At 38.4% G+C, this 24,619-nt stretch overlaps 2 protein-coding genes across 3 annotated transcripts; both read right to left on the reverse strand.

Moving 5' to 3' along the window:
- Positions 1–1,496: 1,496 nt before the first annotated feature.
- On the reverse strand, positions 1,497–12,964 carry LOC117300652 (cilia- and flagella-associated protein 36-like). Of its 2 annotated transcripts, XM_033784350.1 has the most exons (10): positions 12,858–12,964; positions 11,269–11,333; positions 10,172–10,276; positions 9,172–9,392; positions 8,380–8,533; positions 7,557–7,622; positions 4,214–4,300; positions 3,750–3,938; positions 3,226–3,406; positions 1,497–2,733 (listed from the first exon to the last, which is right to left on the reverse strand). In XM_033784350.1, exons 1-10 carry the CDS (start codon positions 12,955–12,957, stop codon positions 2,630–2,632), a joined length of 1,272 nt encoding a protein of 423 aa, XP_033640241.1. In that variant the 5' UTR covers positions 12,958–12,964; the 3' UTR covers positions 1,497–2,629. The 2 variants fall into 2 exon arrangements, with proteins under 2 accessions (XP_033640241.1, XP_033640250.1); XM_033784359.1 differs by lacking the exon at positions 7,557–7,622.
- A 3,422-nt stretch (positions 12,965–16,386) lies between these two features.
- LOC117294621 (2-aminoethylphosphonate--pyruvate transaminase-like) lies at positions 16,387–22,341 on the reverse strand. Its single transcript, XM_033777119.1, has 7 exons — positions 21,946–22,341; positions 21,029–21,129; positions 19,516–19,756; positions 18,842–19,006; positions 18,244–18,403; positions 17,797–17,957; positions 16,387–17,221 (listed from the first exon to the last, which is right to left on the reverse strand). Exons 1-7 carry the CDS (start codon positions 22,088–22,090, stop codon positions 17,055–17,057), a joined length of 1,140 nt encoding a protein of 379 aa, XP_033633010.1. The 5' UTR covers positions 22,091–22,341; the 3' UTR covers positions 16,387–17,054.
- Positions 22,342–24,619: the final 2,278 nt, after the last annotated feature.

Genomic DNA, 24,619 nt, shown 5'->3' on the forward strand with positions numbered 1-24,619 from the left:
CAACTCTGATAGAAAATGATCCACGTACTGCCTCTTCCCTGGATATACAGCAGTTACAAGTTGAATGACTTCAGACAAACAACTTGGACAAACTTTCTGGTATGGTTTAACGCAGTATAAAACGTACTTCCACAAATTTTGAAAGATACTTCGAGTGCATAGTCAAATGCTGTTCTACATTGCACACTTTCAACATATGAATACAATTTTTAAGTATAAACTTTTAGTGTATAAAACATTCATTTATTTATTTTGTATTACACACCCAATAGTGCCAGCGTCAATAACAAGATGAAAAGGGAATGGTGAAGTGTTTAGTTTTAGATGCAAGAGAAAACTTCAAATGGGGGAAAGCCAACACACTCAGGAAATGACTGAAAACCAAACCCACATACAGGCTCCGTCAAGAGGCGGGATTCCACCACCAGAGGTCCACAGATGTGAACACATCACATAATTTACAAAAGGAAAATGCTCAGAAACTTATGGTTCTTTGCTTCCCGCCTAAATGTGCATCTCTCAAGCCCTACTTAACCCTCAGCATCATCAGCCAGGCCTGTATGCTTCGCTTTTGAAAGGGCAAGGGCACCAAGACATTTTCTCTTTAGCAAAGGGGCACCCTATGAGGAAATTGTAAATTTCTACTGGAGCATTTCAAGGGCACCAAGGCACTGACCAGGGGGCATGGAGGCAATCGCCTCAGTTGCCTCCGTGAAGAATCAGGCCCGATCAGCAGTCCGGCTGTCTGGAAGCCTTTCTCATACCTTGGCTTGAGCTCCGCCTTGGGCTGCGGCTCCAGGCACCGCGTGCAATATACATGCTGCTCCAAATTGCATAATAAATGCCGAGCTGCGTTTCAACTGTGTGTGCAAGTCCAAGCCGAGGTTTGAGAAAGGCCTCAGCATTCTCCTGAAGCTATGCAGAGAATACTGTCAAAAACGTGAGACCACACCAGTTCTTCTTAGAACCAACACTCCTCCCAAAGGTTTACTAACTATTGTTTTTCTTTTGTTTTATTTAATCAATTATTTCCTTGGCAGTTACTTTTAAGTATTTATATCACATTTACAAACTTTGAATGTGGTTAAAATTAAGACTTATTCATACAATTAATACGTGTAGTGTGAATAATTATTTAAAATATTAAATCAACATAATTTTCAGACTCATACAATGAAATTAAAACATTTTCTATAACAAATAATTGTACACCTTTTTGACCATTTCCTCTGAAAAAGCCCACTAATAACAATATCACAATATGGAAAGGTTTGCAGTAACACCATGTAATGACTCTCTCTAAATGAGTTGGGGTGGTTCTGAAAAGAACCGTTGGATTCAGCGCGACGTTTCGAATCAGTATGCTCTGATCGTCTTCTGGAGAGAGCAAACAGAGCATACTCCTGCTTTCTCCAGAAGATGATCAGGGCATACTGATCGAAACGTTGAGTTGAAACCAACGGTTCTTTTCAGAACCACCCCAACTCATTTAGAGAGAGTCATTACATGGTGTTACCGCAAACTTTTCCATATTGTTTTTCCACCATGCAAAGTTTCAAATCCTACTTAAATAGCATCAAGGATCTGTGTATATTCTATCTGTGGGTATAATTTGATGACATGGCTAATCACTTGGTTTCAAAAGTGGAATACGGGAGGATTGTTTATACCCTCACACCGATGTGTATTAAGCACTGTGTACTCAGTACCTAACCCACAGTAAAAGTGAATCACAATTTCTCTGAATATAGATAGATCCATTCTTTGGTCATACCTCATAACTAGAATATGGACTTCACAAATTTATCACACTGGAATTGGCTTATCTGTGTACATTTTAACTGTGGGTCATGTTTGACGACTTGGCTAATCATAAGTGGGTACGGGGGAACATTGCAAGTTTCAATTTTAAAGCTTATTGATAATAAACGACAAACCATTTACCAATCCTCCTGAAAAAAGAAAGTTGATCTGAAAGACTCTCAATGTCAAAAAGAAATAGCATTTAAAGACACATATCATGCTTGTTTTCAAAATCAAAATAGAAAATTATGTTCTATTTAAGCAGAGAGTATTGCCACATTGTCATTCCCTAAAGCCAGGGCCCAATGTCATAAAGTTGTTTAGCAGAAAATTGTGCTAAGCAAATTTGTCTCCAAATTAAAAATTATATTACATGGTAATTTGGCTGGTAAACTGTTTCTGCTAATCAAGATTTTTCCGCGCAAAGATTTCAACTGGGCCTAATATCATAAAGCTGCTGATAGAAAAATGTTCATTAGCAAAAATGTCTTTCATTTCACAAGCAATCAAACAGATTTGATAGCGCGTATATGTTTAAATGTCTGCCCACAAACTTAATGAAATTGGGCCCTGTTTTTGACCCATGGGCCCTAAACTTCCTAGTGCAAAAGCGAAAAAATAGTGGGCTTAAAATTAAGTTCAGCTTAAACAACATTGCAGCAAAACAAAAAGGTGGTGAATTACATTTAACAATTTTTTATTTTTTATCTAGCAAAGTAAATGTTCAGCACAAATCACTTGCTTTATAAGATTGAGTCTAAAAACAAAGCACTGTTAAGTGTAATACTTGCACTATTGATGCGGTCATATCAGATGAGTAGAACGTTCATTTGCCCTGAATGACCTCTTTCTTAAGACGAGCAGCTAAAGCTAGACGCATCTTCATCTGTTTATCTTGCTGTTCACTTGATGCCACTGGTTTCACATCACCTGAAACACACATGAATAATTCATTAATAACCCTCATGAATAATGTATGAACAGCCCCTACAGAGGTAGATCCCGAGTAAACCTATTGTACCTTAATTTGCAAAAGAAACATGGAAATGCCTTCTTGTGTTAAAGGATTTAAACGGGTAACATGAGGTGAATTCGAGCGAAATGGAACAGCTAAACTTCACTGAGTGAGTTTATTCTGCAAACAAGGCACAAGTGAAATGCATTTACAGGCATGATATTTGTTCCTTGGAAAAAGTAGGAACATTTTATCAAGTACAAGGGCTGACCTACATGCACACATTGTGTAGGCTCCAATAGACTTTCCTGGCCTAATTAATAACAATTTTTCTGATTTTTCCCAAGGCTAAAAATTTGGGGAAAACAGACTAAAGTGAGGTGAATATCATGCCTGCTTTAATATTTGCTTTAAGCGTCTTTTTAGGCGAGTTTACTAATAATCTACTCAGTCAGAACCAAACTAACCTGCAGTAGCCTGTCTAGCTGCTCGGGCTGACTTGGGTCGAGCTGTTGCTTTAGTCTCAGACTCCGTCTCTTTGTTGAAGTGTTTCTCTCGTTCTTGCCTCTTCATCTTGATGAGTAGGTCTCGTTGTTTCTTCAAATATTCCTCCCGCTTCTTTAACTCACCTGCATCTGAAGATGAAACCTAAGTGTAGGGATTAAGAAAGGAAACAAAACTGTTGATATATTCAATTAAGTTTTAATTCAATACTTCATTTCCACTAAAACATACTGGGATAGGCGAGTTACTAGGCATTTTTTGCTCACACACCTAGCGCAGAACTTGGCCCCTTGTCCAGTAGGCTAAGAATGGAGATGGCAAGCACAGAATTCGGTGGTAAGCAGGGCCATGAAATTGGGCCCAGGTGATTGAGTGGTTCAGACAGCTGCTTTACAACAGAGAATTGTCTAGTTCCCATCCAAGGTAGTGTTTTGGGAGCAGGATGTGTGGGTTGATTGATTGATTGATTGATTGAACTTTGACTCACACTAGCTCTTGATCCTCTTCCTTCATCAGCAGCAGCTTCAGCCTTGGCGCTACTCAGCCAGTTGGCTGCTGCTTCTGCACCAGTCACAGGCTTGCTCGTTGGTGCAGGTACTGGGGTTGGCGCTGGTGACGGCGCTGGTGACTTGCTGCTTGTCGTGCTCGCTTTGGAACTGGGTCTTGAACTTGGTTGCTGCAAAGAAACATCAAGCGTATCATTGCTGCTGGAATATAGGATTCAAAGTGCCTCAAGCTACCAGGCAATCTTGATGGTTTAGTTTGTAAGACACTGCTCTAGAATGAGAAAGGTTGTGAGTTCGAAACCCACCCAAGTAATATGCCTGCGATTATTTTCACAGAACTCTGGAAAGTACCAAGTATACAGTGTTAACACACATCGGTGGAAGGGAAAAGAGTGGGGAAATCCATCCCCGGCAGTAAAGATACATGTGGTGGTTAAGACAATACCTTGCTTGGTTGGGGTACTGGTGGTAAGCCTTTGGAGGCGTCTGATGCTGGTTTGGACGAGCCATTAGAGATAGACAGCTTCAAAGCCTGAAAGGTTAACAAAAAAACATGATTAGTTAAAGGCAGGGTTAGTTTGTTTGCAAGCAGGACCGTAACTTGTGTGACTAGAGACTGTTTGAACCCTCCGACTGTCTGACCATTCAACATTGTTCAGTATCAGCTACTGGGTATAAACTGCTTCAAACATATCAAGTAAAAAACAATTCTCTATCCCTGATGCAAATTATTATCTTGTTAATACAGTGAAAGCATTGTTTGTTACTGCATGTTCCATTACTAATGATGTCATGCCTTGAAACAGTAATAGAAAAGCAAGAAGAACTATAAGCATTTTTGAGGTATGGCGGACGTGATAGGGGTGTACTGTTTGGTGTGGGTGCATACACACAAATTTACCCAAACCTTATAGTGTTGTAGCAATGTGTCCGCCATATCTCAAAAAGGCTTATTGGAATCAGATACCGAGACAGACTCATTCTATAAAATTAAGTAAACCAAACCATAGTGACTAAAATGCCAATTAATCTTAAATCTTAAAATGGAGAAAAATCTAAATCTGAATAAATCTAGGTGAAGTTTGAAGCTATGCATGGTGTTGAAAATAACTACCGGTGTGTGGATACAACCGTGTGTAGAATCTCTTTTACTCTTACTAAGCAGATACTATTCAAAACGTTGAGACTACACCGGCTCTTTTCAGAGACAACACTCTAAAATGGTAACAACATTTGGCGGGGAGCGGGGATTTTGCTTGCACTTGTCTTTCAGACACTGAAGGTCCAGTTGGCAAGACACATACAAAATGCAAAGAGAGCAATTGTACACATTTATGTGTACCACAAAAACAGGCCTTACACACAAAGGAGCCAACGAAAATGTTGGGGTTGAACGCAAACAAGTAACAGATATGAAAGGAAGTCTACCAAAAGATTGAATCAGCCCCTCCAAGAAAGAAACTAGGATTATAGCATTTTTTTAGCAAGTTTCAAAAACACTCCTTGTTTATTGTATGTAAGAAACTATTCGCTTTTTAACAAAGTAAATACTTTTAAAGCTATGTGAGTGGTAAAAATGGTTTCATTTTGGAAAAAATTTCAATTAAATTGGGTTTTGAGATGCACTCATTTTTCAGGAGAGTCCCCAATGAATGTTAGGGAGAAATTACAAGTCTGTAACCTCACGTTATAATGGAGTGAAATCTCTTTCTCTTCGATACTCTGTCACAGAGCGAAATTTGAAACATGACATCGGTCATCAAACACAAATGGGTTTGTACATTCCAAAGAGGAAATTCTGCGCCAGTCAAAAGGTCAAACTCAATGCAGTTATGATTGAATTTCATGAAAATTAAGGAAAGTTCTCTGTAAACAAAGAGTACAAACTGTGTATTTGGATTGAGACAGAATCAAACATTAGTTTTAGTCTTCGACAACTTTTTAGGGTATCAAACACAGTGGCACTTTGTACCTTTTCAACATGAGGTTAGAGACTTGTAATTGTTTTCCGAAGGACTCTTTATATTTTAAAATGCGTGAATCAAAAACAAAACAGAATTTGACCTTGGAGCCCTTCTTAAAAGCTCAGTAAAAGCTTTAGACTATGCATTATTTTGCATTGATTACATGTAGCTCATTCAGTGAAAGGCTGTATCCAAATTGGCAGCTTAAGCTGAAGCTACAACTGTTGCTAAGGGTCTTGCTAAGCATGGTTTATATTTCATTGATGATGACACGGAAACCTAGCTGTAGCCACCAAGTCGGATTCGGCCTTAAAGGGTCTATGTACATTTTTCCTAACACAAAACACAAGGTCCACAGATTTACACTAATCTTACACAGTTTGAAGATTATGATAGTAGAAAGCTTCCCTGAAAATCTTAGTTGCTGAGGTGCTGTAGTTTTTGAGAAATGAGTAAAACAAATAATTTCCTTCTCAGTTTTAGCATGTAAAAACGTGTTAACCAGTTATGCTTTCGTTATGGTATAATATCATAACTGATTAATGGGATTTTACATGCTGAAATAATTTTCGTCTTCCTGAGACGAAAATTATTTTTATGACTTGTTTTACTCATTTCTCAAAAACTACAGAACCTCAGTTAGTAATATTTGAAGGGAAGCTTTCCACTATCATTATCTTCAAACCCTGTAAGTTTAAAGGCACTGTACACGTTTGGTAATAATATTGTCAAATACCAGTGTTCTCACTTAGTGTATCTCATCGTAAGCATAAAATAAAAAGCCTGTGAAAATTTTGGCTCAGTTGGTCATCGAAGTTGCGAGAAAATTATGAAAGAAAAAACACCCTTGTTGAACGAATTTGTGTGCTTTCAGATAGGAATAAAAGACTTCTAGCTAGAAGTCTTTTATTATTTTAGTGAGAAATTACCTCTCTCTCAAAAACTACGTTACTTCAGAGGGAGTCGTTTCCCACAATGTTTTATACTATCAACAGCTCTCCAATGCTTGTTACCAAGTCAGTTTTTAAATTAATATTTGTTTTGAGAAATTGCCAAACGTGTACCTTCCCTTTAATGTAAATCTGTGGACATTTTGAAAAAGTACCCGAATCCTTTGATGTAACAACAGAATAAGAATTCCAACACCAAGTGGTGAGTCTGAAGTGTTAGTCAGTTTCATGCAGGTTGAGGTTTACTATTAAACCAAGGCACAGCTTTTAAATGATGAATGCAGACAGCATATGGGCTTCTATTCAAATTCCTAGCTCTGACTTTAACTCCAACTAAGGTCTTATTATATACTCTTTGAAGCACAGTGAGCCACTCCTTTGAGACAATAACCCTGAGAACCAAGACAACAAATGTTCTCACAAAATGCAAAAGAATTTTTATTTTTTGTTGTTATCTTTTAGTTACCTCTTTCTCTGTGACTTCTCTTTAAGCGCTTAACAACTACAGCCTTTTGGTACAAGCCAGTTGTGGTGGCTATGTTCTCTAAAGGGTTAAGTTAGTTAAGTTGTTGCTACGTTTCCTAATTGCAACAATATGCTAAGCCCTTTTTCTTGGCCAGGAGTTACAGCAACACATAAGTATACTATCCATTGTGATTAATATGCCATCGCAAAAACATTCACTTCAGCAAATTTGTCTGCCACTGTTAGCTGAACAATTTGCTTACCCTCGACGAACATCGTCATGAAAGTAGGCCCTGCAAACTAAGAGCTTCAAATTGCCAGACGCGCATGTTGGCTTTAATGCCAGAGCAGGAGCTTTCAAGGTCATAGTTTTATCAAAGCCAAGCCATGATGGTGTCCAACAGTATACCTTATCGGTTATTGTTCTTTCCCTTTCAACTTTCCTTTGATACTCATCTTTACTCTCGGATAAAACCTGTTTCTCAGACACAGACAAAATAAAGAATTGATAATAATTTGGGGGGCTAATCATCCTTTAGTGGCACGGGAAGGCTGATTTGCGAAGGACACAGCTACAATGTGTTCACGCCTCAGGCATGCGAGGGTGCTTTGGCAGCCAGCCACATAGACCCATATATGACTGTGGAGCACAGCCTAAGACTGGGTTTGATTTTTCCGGAGGGAGGAAAACCAGATGGCTCGGAGAAAAACCCTCTTTCAGTGGGAACCAACACATAACTCTTCTCTTGTATGGCCCTAACAATGACCACTAGTGAGAGGCGAGTGCTTTAGAGAGGACATGTAAGTCACTCTACGCTAAGCTGGGTCACCCTTCTTGCACTAATGTCCAGACGATTATTGTCTGATTTGGTTTGCCAATTTATGAGTCAAAATGCATGATATGTGTGCATCTAACTGCAGGTGCATCTGACCTGACAATGGGTACTACACAGCAACAAACTGGTCTCTGACTACTGAAATAGCACAATAAGATTTGTCATGTGATTTCTGATGTCAGGTTAAATGGTTGGCCCAATCCGGTACCATCAAAGAAAAGACTAATCTTTGCACAAAAATTTAGATAATTTTGGCAGCCTCACTTAAGAGTCAAATGTCTCCTTGAAAACAACTAAAACCATTGAATCTTTTCCTAACCTAATAATACAGATGGTGGGCTGTGCTGTGCCAAAAATTCAGGCCGAACCTGGAGAAGGCATTTGGATAATTTGTACCTTGTTAAGCATTTCTTCCTCCTTTGCCTTTTCCCGTTGCAATCTCTCAGCATCTTCCTTACTGCTCGCTATTGCTTTATCCATCTTCAGATCAATCCCGGCTTCCTTCTCCTTCCCTTGCTTTTTCAGAGCATCGTATTCTTCTTTGGATTTTCTGGAAATGAAAAACACAGGCAAGGTTCAGGTTATGAAGTAGTTAACAGATCAAGGGTCGATTTCACAAAGCAATAAAATATGTGTAAGAAAAATTGTCAGTATCGACATAGTGATTTGCATTGTGACATCACACTTTACTAAGCAGCTACGACTGATTTGCAGTTAATAGTAAATGACTACTGTTTCCATCCGTATTAAATTGTGGTTAATTTCAACTTGGCACTTCTTAATCTTAACCCTAACCTTAGTTCCCGACACTGCAATTGGTCCTTCTTTATATAAATACGGTATTACATCTGCTGTCCCATGTCTAAGAGTTATTCGGTTTGTTTCACCATCTTCTCGGTTTAGTTTACCTCTGACGAATAATCCAAAGTGCGTACACCGGTAAGATTTCCCCATTGTTATGTTACTCATAGTCTTGGTTAAATGTTAACCCAAGTTCTTCTGATAATCATTTTGTTAACTTCTCTGTCAAGATGGTCTGGGGGTCGTCCATAAGTGTCAGGGTTATCCTGTTTCCTTAAACACGTGTCTATGGATTCTTTTATTGTAATTATAATGTACTTGTATCTTCTCCATTTTTGGCGGTTTTGTTGGAATAAATAAAAAATAGAACAAAGTTGTAATTTTTACCTGAGGATCTCATTCAGGATCTTCTCATCTTCGTTTTCAGTATTAGCAGCTTGAGAATATTTGGCAGATGTCCCTTGATCAGCTTGGAGTATACCGGGGATCTCCCCAGTACGAGCCTGCATTACGTGTAAGACCTGAAGCTCAAGCTCTATGTTCTGTTTGATCATCATTCGCTTAAAGACTTCAAAGTCTTGAGCAGCCTCAACTTGCTCAAAGAGCGTCTTGGATGAAAGGGGGGAGAAATGGTAGAGACTGTCAGTGGGGAGATGAAGCATTATTATCGGAGTATTGTTTTCACATAAAGCTGTTGACTAGAGCACTAATATGTCATCCATTTTGAAGCCATTTTGGACGTATCTGTGTGTCTGTACCAAGTGTACAAACCAATGTGAACACTTGTAATATTGTATGACTGTTGAATGGCTGTTGTACATCTGTTTGCATACAACTGCGTTTGGTCTTTTCTATGCACCATCGTCTCAAACTTACGAATGTAAATGCACAATCCATACATTTTTGAATAAGACTGACTGATGCAAAGTTCCCGCTTTCAAAATATTCTCTTCCAAAGGAATAATCACTTTTCAATAAACATTGTTTTGTGGAACATGTCCAGCTGCACCCAGGAGGTTTCAAAAATCAGGTGACAGAGATTTAGCGCTCTACTCATTAAACCAAGATAATCAACTTTCTTTTGTCCAAACCTCTGAAGAAATGCAAGTGTTTAATCAAAACACACTGTAATGTTTTCTTGCACATCACAGAGCCTAGTTTCATCACAGAGCCTAGTTTCACAGAGCTCATGCTTAGACAAAACAATAAGCTAAGCTTGAAACAATTCTGCTTACAGGTAAAGAGGTACCAGCCAAAGTACTATGTCATATGTACCATTTGTGACTGCATGGTTTCCTGTTTACTTTTTGCTAAGCAGAAAATTACATAAAGTAGTTCAATGAAATTGGGCCCTGGTTGTCTTCAGCCTCCCCCTTCCAGTACTTACCATGATAGATGCATTAGACTGGTAGCTGTGCCCTTGGCAAGCTTTAATGAACTCCTCCGATTTGATCCCGATGTCTTTGACAAAACTCTCCAACATAAACTCCACCTGTACACAAAGACAACAACGGAAGTTAATGGTAGGGTCAAATACATTGGTAAATTCTCCTAAAATGAATTTAACCATAAAAGCACTATAAGCTGTTGATAGCATGAAACTATTTTGAGAAAGGATTCCCTTTGCATTGGTGTAGTTTTGATGATTTATCAACCACAAAACATTTGAATCTTAGAAACGATTCATGCATGAATCATTTGTTTAGATTTCTCAATCTGTGGAGTCTGTTTGAGAATGCTGCAGCCAGAGATGTGGTCGGTAAGGGGCCATTTACAACAGTCAATGTTTAAAAATGTCAACAACAAAAAAATTTTTTTTTTTAAGTAGGCTAATAATGAACAAATAAAACAAAATTGGATGATCTTGTCCCCTAATTTTCAAAGTCAGAAAGATGGACTTCCATCAGGAGGCGGAAGAATCTCATCCCTGCATGGATGATAATGTCTTCTCGATCTTGCTGGAATTGCAACATTTTATAAGCGAGCAGAAGCTCATTATATCGAGCAAAAAACTTTTGTACGAAGTTTTTCCCGCCTCTACTTCCCGCCTTCATGCAACACCAAGCTAATCTGCCTCCACAGTACTAAGCAGTATGCAGCATCAGAGTCCAGCTTTCTCCAGAAGACGATCAGAGCATACTGATCGAAACATCGAGTTGAAACCAACGGTTCTTTTCAAAACCACCCCAACTCATTAGAGATAGTCATTACATGGTGTTACCCCAAACCATTCAAAATCGTATTTCTACCATGCAAAGTTTTAAATCCTACTTAAAGTTTTATGTGCTTGCCAATTTCATTGCTGATTAAACAACGAAGTTGTGGGTTGGTTAGTCAAAACAATTTTTACAAAAAATCAAATTTGTTGAACATCGACTATTATGAATGGTCCCTAAGCTCCCTAGACATGGATGGATTTGATTTTCTCATGAAAATACATTGACAGTTATTATTTAGAGGCGACGTAGATTTTTTCAAACTTACCAACTGTTGATACTCTGTGTGTATTTCTTTGTACGTTTTATTGTTGGTTTCTTCAGGGTCAAACACTGTATAAAAAAAAAACATAGTGTTTATTATTTTTAGGTGACCATCTCGAGCAAGCTACACCACACTTTTATAACTTTTTACTTTTATAGATTATGGTACCGTCTATGGTGAACAAAAGCATCATGTGTGGGAAATAGACATTCATCATGGTGGTGCAGTCATCTTGATTTTTGTCCCATTCAAATCAATGTTACCAAACTGAGGCTAGAGGGAAAAACAGTCTGGTTCCTTTGTGCCCAACAAATATTAGCATCCGTCACTATATTGAATACAGGAAACATGGCCAAAATGGTGGCAGCACGATAAAGGTCTACACCAGCCTCGCTACCATGAGCAGTGCGCCGTAGTGATAGTACCTCTCGTCACTTTTCCCCTGGGAAGATGTACTACAAAACATTGGCTAGGCCTAGGGTGACAACTTTGCGTGCACGCATGTTTAAAAACTGGGGGGCTACTTGACCCAGGCTATGCGAACCAAGCTGGACAATTCAAACATCTATGTCACAAGCAGTTGCATATAACTAGCCCCACTTGTGTGGCGCGGCCAAGGCTAACCAGACACTCATTAAAGGAACACGTTGCCTTGGATCGGTCGAGTTGGTCTTTGAAAAGCGTTTAAAACCGTTTGTTATAAAATGCATATGATTAGAAAGATATTTTAAAAGTAGAATATATAATGATCCACACAAATTTGCCTCGAAATTGCGTGGTTTTCCTTTTACTTTGCGAACTAACACGGTCGGTCATTTATGGGAGTCAAAAATTTGACTCCCATAATTGTAACCGAAATTCAACCTATAAAATATTTTATTTGAGCTGGAAGATTTTATGCCTCCTGGATTTTAAAATGTATATTGGAGGTGTTGAAGGCGAGTTAACGGCACCTACCCTGTTTTGACGGCGAATAGCGGCAAGATAATGCACTGTACTCAAAGCCATGCGCACTTGGGCTCACACTATCAATTGGTACACGGTGATCAACATCGCTAGTGCAGAACTTCAACATATTTTTGGACATAATTTCTTCCATGGATATATTTGTTACTAATGTTAGCTGTGAACTCTTTGAGAATATAGTGAGGGACACTATGATTCTTATGAATATATGAACGGAATTTCAGCTTCTCAAATCAGGTAAAAAATAAAGAAAATTGTAGTCAAACTTGTGTTCGCATTGTAAAGAACCTTTATACCCAGGACGTCAGTGCAGTGGCACTGACTGACGCCCTACCAGGGCTACCTCAGTCCCTTTCCTTGTGCCCCCCCCCCCTCCCCTCCCCTCCCTCACAGGGTTACCTTCCTTGTCACCACACAATCCCACAGAGAAAAGATTTAACACACACGGCACGGGTATTATCACACACACACACACACCACAGTCACACTCACAGTGCATTGATTAAAATAAAAAGCGAGTTGATTTGCAACTGCAATGAATGATCCTTCCATTGATGGTCACAGTGTTATTAAGATATCTATGCATTTTTCGTTTAACATGATAAGGCAGAAAGTATGTCTCTTACCCAAGCACTTCTGGTCAATGAAACCCATCACTGGCATTTGCCAAATTGGGCTTCGTAAAAATTGTATAACGCCATCGATGAGCCAAGCGTTGTCCGCCATCTTGGTTTGTTTATTGACAACGAATGTACGGTGTCCCAACAAAAACGTCGTTAAAAACCAATATGTGGTTATGGCGTGCACACAGGTTGAAACAATGTTGACATGTATTTAGTTACACATAGGCCTACCAATGGCATGAAAATGGTCAATGTGAAACTTCCCTTGAACTTGATTGGCCTAGAAAGCTACAGCTTTTGAGTAGGCCTACTAGTCAATGCCTAGCACATGCCTTAAGTAGTGTTGGGTGGGCCTAATTTCATAGAGCTGCTAAGCACACAAATTTGATTAGCATGAAATTTCTTCCTTGATAAAAACAGAGTTACCCAACCAACTTTCCACGTAATTATCAGGATAATCAAACAACAGCTGGGTAGGATTTGAAACTTTGCATGGTGGAAGTAAGATATAGAAAAGTTTGCGGTAACACCATGTAATAACAATCTCTAAATGAGTTGGGGTGGTTCTGAAAAGAACCGTTGGATTAACTCGACGTTTCGATCAGTGTGCTCTGATCGTCTTCTTCCAGCATTCTCCAGAAGACGATCAGAGCACACTGATCGAAACGTCGAGTTAATCCAACGGTTCTTTTCAGAACCACCCCAACTCATTTAGAGATTGTTATTACATGGTGTTACCGCAAACTTTTCTATAAACAACAGCTGAATACCAGTAACAAGCAATATGCAACCAGGCGCGGATCCAGGGGGGCGTGGGGAGCGCACACCCCGCCCCCTTTTTGTCGGGCAAAAAAAAAAAAAAAAAAGAGAGAGAGAAAAAAAAGGCGGGGAGGTGGGACGACACAAAATAAACTACACACCCGGGTATTATTTTGTTCAAAATAACTATTAATAACCTAGCTGTCGTATGTCTACAAGATGAAAACTTGCTCGTTTTTGGCGGATCGGAGCGCGCAGTACCGTCGGACGTTCTTATAGTTAGTCGGGTTCCTGTATCAATTAATAATGTACCATAATTGAAAGTGATTATGGGTACCCGACAAAAAAAAAGAAATGATTTTTTTTTTTTTTAAATCACGCCCCCCCCCCCACCCCCCTCCCGTTTGGAAAATCCTGGATCCGCCCCTGGCAAGAAATGGAAATTTGGTTGGTAATCCTGTTTTTATTGAGGAAGAAATTTAATGCAAAGCAAATTTTCGTGCTGAGCAGCTCTATGAAATTGGGCCCTGTGCTATCATTGGGCCTATAGTATAAGCAGAGCAAGCGTATAGGACTTCTTTACCCCGTTCTTGTAACTTCGTAAACCCAATTATATCTGAAGAAAAAGACACATTGGAAAGAAGAAAGCAAACAAGATATTTTATTTTGTAAGAATGAGGCTCCGTTAGATCCATGAAATTTAATATCAACCTGGTTTCTTGAAATTTCGTTTCACCTTTAATATTTAAATTTCATCTTTTATTATCTTGAAATGTCATCTCTTCATTTCGTAATATTTCATACCTTCATTATATTTCAGCTCTTTGTTATACTAAAATTTCATCTCTTTAATATCTTTTAATTTCATCTGTCTTTATAATCTTTAATTTTCATTTTCATTAATTGTTTCTTGACATTTCGTTTCTTCTTTTATATTTAAATGTCTTTTATTTATCGTGAAATGTCATCTCTTCATTATCATATTTCAGCTCTTTGTTATTGAAAGATTCTCATCTCTTTAATATCTTTTAATTTCATCTGTCTTTATAATCTTTAATTTTCATTTTCATTAATTGTTTCTTGAAATTTCGTTTCTTCTTTTATATTTAAATGTCTTTTATATATCGTGAAATGTCATCTCTTCATTATCATATTTCAGCTCTTTGTTATTGAAAGATTCTCATCTCTTTATTATCTTTTAATTTTCATCTCTCTCCATTATCTTAAAATTTCACCTCTTTAGTATCTGAACATATCATCTCTTCGCTATCTTCAATTTTCTTTCGCTAACCTTTGTTATAATTTGGTTCTTGTTGTAATTAATCAAACTAAAAGAAAATACATCTGGGTGGATCTATTATGCTCCCATCGGAGTTTTCTTTCCGTGCGGTTTAATTTTAAAATGCATTGTGATATACAACAAATAATTCTGTTAAAAATTATCAAACATAGAGTGTTTCATTTAGATCTGCCAGGAGGGAACCAGCTGGAGGGAACAGGGGGGATTGATCTGCGTGACCCCGTTACCCCCCCCCCCCACCCCCACATCCAATTAAATTCTAGACTTTTCAGATTAAAACATTAGTAAGAAGAATAACTACGAATCTTATACCAAAACATGGGCTAATTGGGCTAAAAAGAACAATTTACGAAGTGCCCCCTTTGGAAACGGTAGGCCTATACACCAACCCCCGGCATGCTTCATAAATTGTTACCCTACCAATACTATTTTCTTTAGAAATGAACTTGCAGTTTTCACAACGTTCGTGAATGAAATCAGAACATTGCAAAGAGTTGATGATGTCAAGAAAGGGTGCGTAGATTTGTCACTTGTTCACAATTTTCTCGCGCTGCTGAATTTACTAAACAACTTTGCTAACCTGGAAAGTGCTAGAAACCCATATAGGTTAAAGTTTCACAACATTTCAAGTATTTCAATGTCACCCATACTTTGAAACTATGGCCGTGTCCGAAACGGCGACTTCGGCTACAGCTACGGCTAGATCGCGCGCGTCTGCCTATTCTTCAACACTGGTAGACGCGCTGATCTAGACGTAGCTGTAGCCGAAGTCGTCGTTTCGGACACGGCCTATTATCAAAACGAGCAGGTTTCAAATGATTCTTGTGAGATACTGCATCACTTTATTGCAGTATTACCTGTGACGATAAGCGCCCATCACATTAAAATATATATATATATATAACTTGTTTGTTAAAAACTAATTTATTTAAATATACATCATAGAACTATCAATTATTTTATTTAAGTTTAATTTCATAAGATAATTATTCAAGCGAAATTTTGTGTTTGAAATAATCAGTAAAAAGTGAATCTTTGGAAATCCAATAGAACCATTACAAAATATTGTTATAACTCTATAAAATAAACTTTAATAAGCAATGCATGTTAATATAACATAATAATTAAGCAATGCATGTTAATATAACATAATAATTTCTCACTTGGCGTTTAAAGGGAAGGTACACGTTTGGTAATTACTCAAAAACAAATTTTAACTTAACAACTGACTTTCTATAACGAGCTATGGAGAGCTGTTGGTGAGTATAAAACGTTGTGAGAAACGGCTCCCGCTGAAGTAGCATAGATTTTGAGAAAGAGGTAATTTCTCACTCAAATATTAAAAGACTTCTTGCCATGAAGTCTTTTATTCCTATCTGAAAGCACACCAATTCGAACAAGGGTGTTTTTCTCTCACCATTTTCTCGCAAGTTCGACTACCAATTTAGTTCAATTTTCTACAGGCTTGTTATTTCATGCTTATGTTGGGATACACCAAGTTAGAAGACTGGTCTTGGACATACCAAGTGTGTACCTTCCCTTTAATTCTATAGCAAACATATCGAACTAACCTATGCTTGAAGACACATCCCAGATTTAACTATTATGTTCTCTCCAAAACATCTCTCCACCGTATAGCAGAAAACCATTCACAATATTTTTGTTCATAAGATACGGTTACAGCCAGTTACAAGTTTTTAATGCTGAGTAAGTTCATCAAATACTATTTAAAATACAGTCAGTGCGACTCACTTAAATCCCCCGAGCTGTTGAGAGTGTTCAGCCTCATCCTTATCAACGTATACCTGTGCTGTTCTTATTTACTTTTCGTTATTTTAAAACTAAAGGTTGTTGCTGTTTTTCTGCAAGTATAGCTTATAAACACTGTATTCAGTTGCAACTTTCACGGTTTTATTTTATTTATATATAATTCTGCCTATAATACATTGCCACAAACATCTATGACCCGTGTAAAGAGTTTGCATCAATACCAGTACTTAATTATTTTAAGACTGGGAGTTGGCATATATACCCGTTCAGAAAAGCCTTTTCCCCATTATAATTGTTGGTACATCTTACAAACGAATTTTGATTTTTAGGCTCACATCCATAGAGCTATACAATAGTTCTATGCTCTATGCTCATATCCAATCTTGTTTCATATCCATGGGTAACGTGATGTCCATATCACGGCAGACCTCCTTCACGCACAACAAAAGATGACGCATATCTCGCGGGAAAAGGTGGCCGATGTTCCCGATACGAAAACACGTGGCCTTCGTCACTTTGCCAGGATAGATAACTTGACCTGAAACAAATATCCAATGCGTTATTTTATTTTTCATGTTGACAATGACAATTTAACATACAGTTGAAACAAATAACAAATGGAACAGTCCAAATATTACCGAGCGATAATATTCCTTCCATTCCACGAATTAAAGCCACTCAATATTTGTTTTATATAACTGACATATAGATCCTTGTCATTTGATGTACTATAAAAGTAAAAAATTATGAAAAATCACACTTAATTACTGACAACCAAAAATCATATAGCGCCGCGTAGCGGCAACAATGCACAAATCGGATCACAACCTTTTGCACAGGTGCTCCTTTGCGCCGTACTGCTCAAAAACATTGGGAACAAGGATGATCCTAACTGTTGAATGGGAAATGCTATTCCCCATGGGCGAATAGGTCTTTTTGATCGCCGGTGCGGATGGGAGTAATAGTGAATGCCACCTGAAGTAAGTTCCACCAATCAAATGACAAGGACCTGATGTCAGTTATATAATCAAATAGCGCTCATATATGTGATCAAGTCTTTAACATGACAAAGTGGAATTTTTTTTATTGAAAATCAACAAGACTCATGCGGACCTTTTTCTTTAAGTCGTGAGTAGAAATCTTGGAAGTCAAAGTTTGAATGTTGTGGGAAATAGAATGACGTTATGATGTATCCTTCATGTGACGCATCTAGAAGTGTCTTGAAGCCAAATGATTTCATTCCGTCTCTAATAATTTGGCAATTCTCCTTATACCTGCAAAGATAACATCCAATTGTTGTCAAATATAGATACCGAAGAGAGAATACAAATAACACCGCATTGTGTGTTAAAACAACACAAATGTAATGTGCAGCGTAGCAAGCACGTAGGCCCACCTAAATAGAATTCTTCAGGCTTGCGAGCTACATTAATTAAGGTCACTTATTATGCACGGTTTCATTACCACATAAGATATCGTTTATGGTGATTTGGCTATAAAATGGGAGAATGATTAAGCTCTCATTTTGTCATTTGCGAAGGAGAAAACCACACCACTTGCCTTTGAGCTCTACCCGATAATCCCCCTTCCTTCTCGTATTCTAGTAAGGCTTGTCTGAAGGCTAACATGGCGTGGGTTGGTGGTGTAAATCGGAACTGTCCTGTCCGTTCCAACACCTCCCATTGTGCAACTAAATCCAGAACTAGACTCCTTGACCAGCCTGTAAGAGGAAAAATGATCAGCAAACGAAATCCATTGGTTGGCTAATTAATACAGAGATAATCTTTGGACCGGTCTTCATCAAGGGGTGTATGGCTGATAGGTCTATAGCATGGTTCAGTTTACGGATTTTATTACTGGGCAAGGTGGCACTACATGGCATGTAAACAAAAATAGTCAGTGCATCATGCGAACTTCAAGTTACAATAATAGAAGCCATATCCTCAAAATATGTGTTTTACTGTCGTGGAGACGATTTTGGAATTTGGGAGACACTAGTAAATTGGGCCCGGACTGAAAATAACTGTCCTGTTTTTTGGAGGACTGTGTCTGTGGGAAACCGGCCGGGACTCCAATACTACTTTCGCTTATAGTGCATCAAGAGGACTTCTCGTTTAATACTAACTTCACTACCGCGGAGTGAGTTTTCTATTTATACCTTTACACTTTCTCAACATCTCTTTTCTGCAGATGGCATATGAGAAGCCAGGCACTCCTTCAAGACACTTGTTGGCAGAGCTCACTAAGAAATCAATATTACTGCCCTCCATGTCAATATCTATTGCACCGAAACTGCTCATTGCGTCCACTAAGTAGCTAGCGTCTACGGGAAAACAAATGATTAGAATTGGCATTAGAAATAAATGAAGTCTTTTGTGAGCTCTTTTGGATAGTGGAACCAGAGTGTGCGACGGGTAGTAGCCGGCTTGCCATGACCGCCCCGCTTTATACTCGTCTTTGGCAAGGCATAAGTGACACTGGATCTTCTTAAGTCCTCTAGAAAAAAAAATGTTAGCTTTAGAGATATGAGAAGAAGTTTAGCCCATGGAGGTAGAATTAGTTTAGCACACAACTACACGTGCCGTCAGTGCAAGGGTCTCTTATAAATATGGCGTAACCAGTTTACTGCTGACAAGAATTTTAAGTCTATTTTAGAGTGGACTGCCTTTTTCTTCTTTCAGTAAACCATAAAAGCTGTTAATGTTTGACAAACATTCGGCATTTGGACCACTGTTAAAACACTATCGGTGTTTATGGGCTGATCATTTCAAACGAGACCAAACAATGAAGTAATATTAGAGTTAAACGAATAAGAATGTATCAACCCTTCACCTGGTAAGTGCTTTTCGACGAGTACTCCTATTTCCTTGATTGGATTGAGGACACCTGAGCTAGTCTCAGAGTGCACCATGGCTACGTTGGTAAAGCTCTGGTCCTTCATTAATTCCTCCTCTACCATCTTGACGTCTACCTTCTCGTCCTCTGGGAACTTCAACGTCTTGGTCTGAATGCCGAGAGCATTGAGGATTTGACCGATGCGTACGCCGTAAGCTCCATTTTCTAACACTAACACCTAGCAATGCAAAGCACAGGATGTACATCATTGGCTTTAGAGTTATATGCCTATAACTTTATTTTCATACTGTATTCTTCAATAGTCAATTCAGTTTAAGAGAAGAAAATATCATCGTCAAGTAATAATCTTAGATCTTACATCTTAGAGATTAGAGATTAGATATTAGAGAACAGATTCACTCGGGGAACTTCATTTCACAAACTTGGCCCTTTTTTGCTTGGCCCTTTTTTGTTTATTGCTTGAACAGAACTTCCCCTGTTCTAATTTACTCTCATATTATTATTACATTCGACTCCTTTATCTCCGGTACACACTTGACATCACTCACTTGAATGTTCACTTCTAAAGCAAACACAAATCTAGGTCAAAAGCATTCAGTGTATAGCTGATTTGGAACATTCGTTTTTCTCTATTTCGTAAAGCTCTTATGTTAATTTCTATTATGCACTAAATGATCTTGATGGAATATAAAGTGCCTTAAAGACACTGCACACTATTGGTAATTGTCAAAGACCAGTCTTCTCACTTAGTGTATCTCAACATATATGCATAAAATAACAAACCTGTGAAAATTTGAGCTCGATTGGTCGTCAGAGTTGAGAGATAACTAATAAATGAAAAAAACACCCTTGTCACACGAAGTTGTGTGCTTTCAGATGCTTGATTTCGAGACCTCAAGTTCTAAACTTGAGGTCTCGAAATCAAATTCGTGGAAAATTACTTCTTTCTCGAAAACTACATTACTTCAGAGGGAGCAGTTTCTCACAATGTTTTATAATATCAACCTCTCTCCATTACTCGTCACCAAGAAAGGTTTTATGCTAATAATTATTTTGAGTAATTACCAATAGTGTCCACTAACAATCTGTTGTGTTGTTATGATTTTCAAGGTGTAAATCTAATAATCAATCTTCAATCAAGTTATTCACAAAAGTTTGGAGGGACAGAAAAAAATGTAAAGGTAGTCCCGAAAGCATCATTCTGTTTCACTTACTTGTTCAATGGCTTCAATATTATTTTTGTAAATTTTAGTCATAATTAGGTATAGACGATGTGACCTATGTTGACATTCAAACCGCACTCTGTTGAAAAAACACTGTATACGTCATGTTTCGCCGGGCAAAAAGACACGTAGTTATGGTAAGATTGCATACACTTTCTAGCTGGCTGCCAAAACACAAAGGTTTTGCCCGGTGGTATGCGCCGTTATGTTATGGTTTTCGTGTGACGTCAGAGGTCACATCGTCTATACACAAAGCAGATACCAACTTTGCTATTTGTTCTTGGTACACTAGTAGTGAAGACAGCTTCAATAGCAAACGTGCCGCTGCCTTGCACAGGAACCGAAGTGAAATCATCCGATGAAACACCTGCAAACCAATACATTATTAATATTATTTAAAATTTGAAAACCATGAACATAATGTAGTATAATTATAGGCCTAGGTTATATGATTTCAAAGTGCCAAGTTAATCGAAACAAAAAGGCAGTTCTGCAAAACTCGTAAGGGGTGGGGTCTTTGTACCCCGAACACACCTATTATGCTTCACCCCAAGAGAGTGGGTTTGTAAACGCCCCCCCCCCCCCACCCTAATGGTTCTAAAATATTATCTTAATTAATTTAGTCAGTGCATTCAGCTGCACCGTCATTGTACATGGACACGTTTGGCAATTGTCAAAGACCAGTATTCTACTTGTTGTATCCCAACATGCATAAAATAACAAATCTGTGAACATTTTGACTCATTATTGTTCATCGAAGTTGCAAGAGTAGGTTGAATGAAAAACACCCTTGTTGCACAACATAAGTTGTGTGTATTCAGACGCCTAATTAAAATTCCTCTTGCCCCAAAACTCCGTTACTTCAGATGGAGCTGTTTCTCGCAATGTTATATACTATCAACAGCTGTCCATTGCTGGTTACCAAGAGAGTTTGTATGCCAACAATTGTTTCGAGTAACCAATAGTGACCAATAGTGTCAAGTGCCTTTAAAGACGACCTCAAAATTGAATTTGCAAAGTTGGTTTATCGATGGTTTCGAATTTCATCAGTGTAATCATAATGCTACGAATAGGCCAATGCGTACGAGAAAAAATCACAGAATTACTTTACGATAAATAATACATAAGTAGAAATAATGCAAACACTGTATTATAAAAAGCCAATGTTCACCAACATTTTTACCCGCGATTTCGAGCAGCTTGGAGCGTATGTACTTGACTGTATTCATGAACTCAATATCCCTTGATCCCAGGTCAACTAGCATAGCTTCCTTGGTGCTCAAACTCACATTCAGTGGTCCTGGGGTGTACAGTTTTTTATCGTTCATCGTTGCGAAGTTTAAGAAGGCTCTGATGGGGCTACAAGAACGAAAATGTCAACCGGCACCGATTCTGCAGTTTCAAGTTCCAACAGATCATTAAACAAAGTTACAGCAGCTGTACGTGTGTGTGTATAGGTCGACGAACTTTTCCCAAAACGTGCACAGCTCTTGCAGAGAGTTCTACAAAGCCAACACACTTTAAAATCATTTACTTTGTGCACCAGGGATCTTCTGTCACTCCGCCGAATAAGAGGAAAATAAATAACTTCTGCAAATGTGTAGGTCACTGTTGCGCACTCCTTTTAAAAACGGGCACATTAAACATGTTACAATAGCTCCACGCCTGGTTAGTTTCAATGTGTAATATCAACCCTGCTGTTCCAAAGAGTTCATTCAAAATATAGTCAAGCATAATCCGATCGTGATCATGAAATTATAGGCCAGCAGGCTGAAGAATTGACTCACGTGCTGATCTATACACAGCCTGGTATCAAAGTTTATCGACAAAGTAAATAAAACGAATATAGTCCATTGCATTATATATTAGTTGCTGGTGTAAGGGTCAATGTTGGTGTCTTGATTTATTGGTCACTTCAAAGATATGTACAAAAATCAAGCTATTGCCCTATTCTATACTTTTCTTTGAGCGCAAACTTTAGACAAGAAAGTTCGTGGGGGAAGGTACCCATACACAATGTGTTCGTTGAAGTGTTTGTACTCCTAGTATTGACTACATCTATTTACCTATTCTTATCTATTATTTACCTGTTCTTACCAAAGTCCCAGACAGACCATGATAAAACATGGCGATAAGTTAAAGGAACACGTTGCCTTGGATCGGTCGAGTTGGTCTTTTAAAAGAGTGTGTAACCGTTTGTCATAAAATGCATATGGTTAGAAAGATGTTTTAAAAGTAGAATACAATGATCCACACAAACATGCCTCTAAATTGCGTGGTTTTCCTTTTACCTCGTCGACTAACACGGTCGGCCATTTTATGGGAGTCAAATTTTTTACTCCCATAAATGGCCGAGCGTGTTAGTTCGCACAGTAAAAGGAAAACCACGCAATTTCGAGGCAAATTTGTGTGGATCATTGTATTCTACTTTTAAAACATCTTTCCAACCATATGCATTTGATAAAAAACGGTTACAAACCCTTTTTATAGACAAACTCGTCCGATCCAAGGCAATGTGTTCCTTTAACCCATTATTCATTGGGGGAGCAGGTATAATCTGGTGCAAAGGAACAATGGTTTTGCTACCAATACAATGAATAGTTGATTGAACCATAGAGCAACGAACGGCCAACATGAAAGGTCGAGTTCAATTTTGCGACGCACTCATTTTTTTTGTCAACAGACAAATACATCCAACGACGTCACATTTCACAAAATAAGGATTTGTTAATTTTAAGTTCATATCAGAGTTTTGATGAAATTCAAGCAAATCGCGCAGTCTTGATGTTGACGAATTGACTGAATCATCATCAGAGGACCTTTTGGTTGTTGATACCCAATGACGTCATGTTTCAAATTTTGTTTTTGAAAAGGTGTCAATAAAAATTAATTACATTACGCCATTTGAATTTACCCCCCCCCCCCACCATTTTTATAAGTACGCTTTCTTAAAGTCGTAGACGACTGCAAAAGTCGACCTTGAACTTCCAGTGCGTCCATTCGCTCTAACTGTTTCAGACATCGAACTTTTTGCGTATCTGATTGAATGATTTGGATTCGGTGCGCCGCTTCTGTTATCTATTTGAAAATGGAGGCATATGTGTCATCACAAACTTTGAAGCCCCTCTTTAATTGTATTGCAACACGGTACTGGAGCCCCTCTTTAATTGTATTGCAACACGGTACTGGAGGTCTGTATTCCGAAGCTCCGTGCACTGCCTCACTCACAAACACAATTCAAAGCAACATCAACAGGATGTGGTTAATTCCGATTGCGTGCCCAGTTTCATTCCATTAAAGAAACACGTTTGCCTTGGATCGGTCGAGTTGGTCTTTAAAAAGCGTTTGTAACCGTTTGTTATCAAATGCATGTGGTTAGAGAGATGCTTAAAAAGTAGAATACACTGATCCACGCACATTTGCCCGAAATTGCGTGGTTTTCCTTTTACTTTGCGAACTAACACGGTCGGCCATTTTTGGAAGTCACATAAATGGCCGACCGTGTTTGTCGACGAGGTAAAAGGAAAACCACGCAATTTCGAGTGATACTTGTGTGGAACACTATATTCTACTTTTAACATATCTTTCTAAATCATCTGCATTCTATAACAAACGGTTACATACGCTTTTCAAAGACCAACTCCACCGATCCAAGGCAACGTGTTCCTTTAAGTTCACAGACTGATTTGAATGAAAGTATTGGGTTTGTTTTTCCATGGGATATAATACCGGCCAGCCTCTCCTTTTTTTTCTTCGTTATCCTTGGCTCCGTGGCCCGATGAGGCATACTCTTGGTTAAAGACACTGGACACTATTGGTAATTGTCAAAGACCAGTCTTCTCACTTGATGGATCTCA

This window comes from Asterias rubens, chromosome 1, assembly GCF_902459465.1.
Source record: "Asterias rubens chromosome 1, eAstRub1.3, whole genome shotgun sequence".
Taxonomy (NCBI): domain Eukaryota; kingdom Metazoa; phylum Echinodermata; class Asteroidea; order Forcipulatida; family Asteriidae; genus Asterias; species Asterias rubens.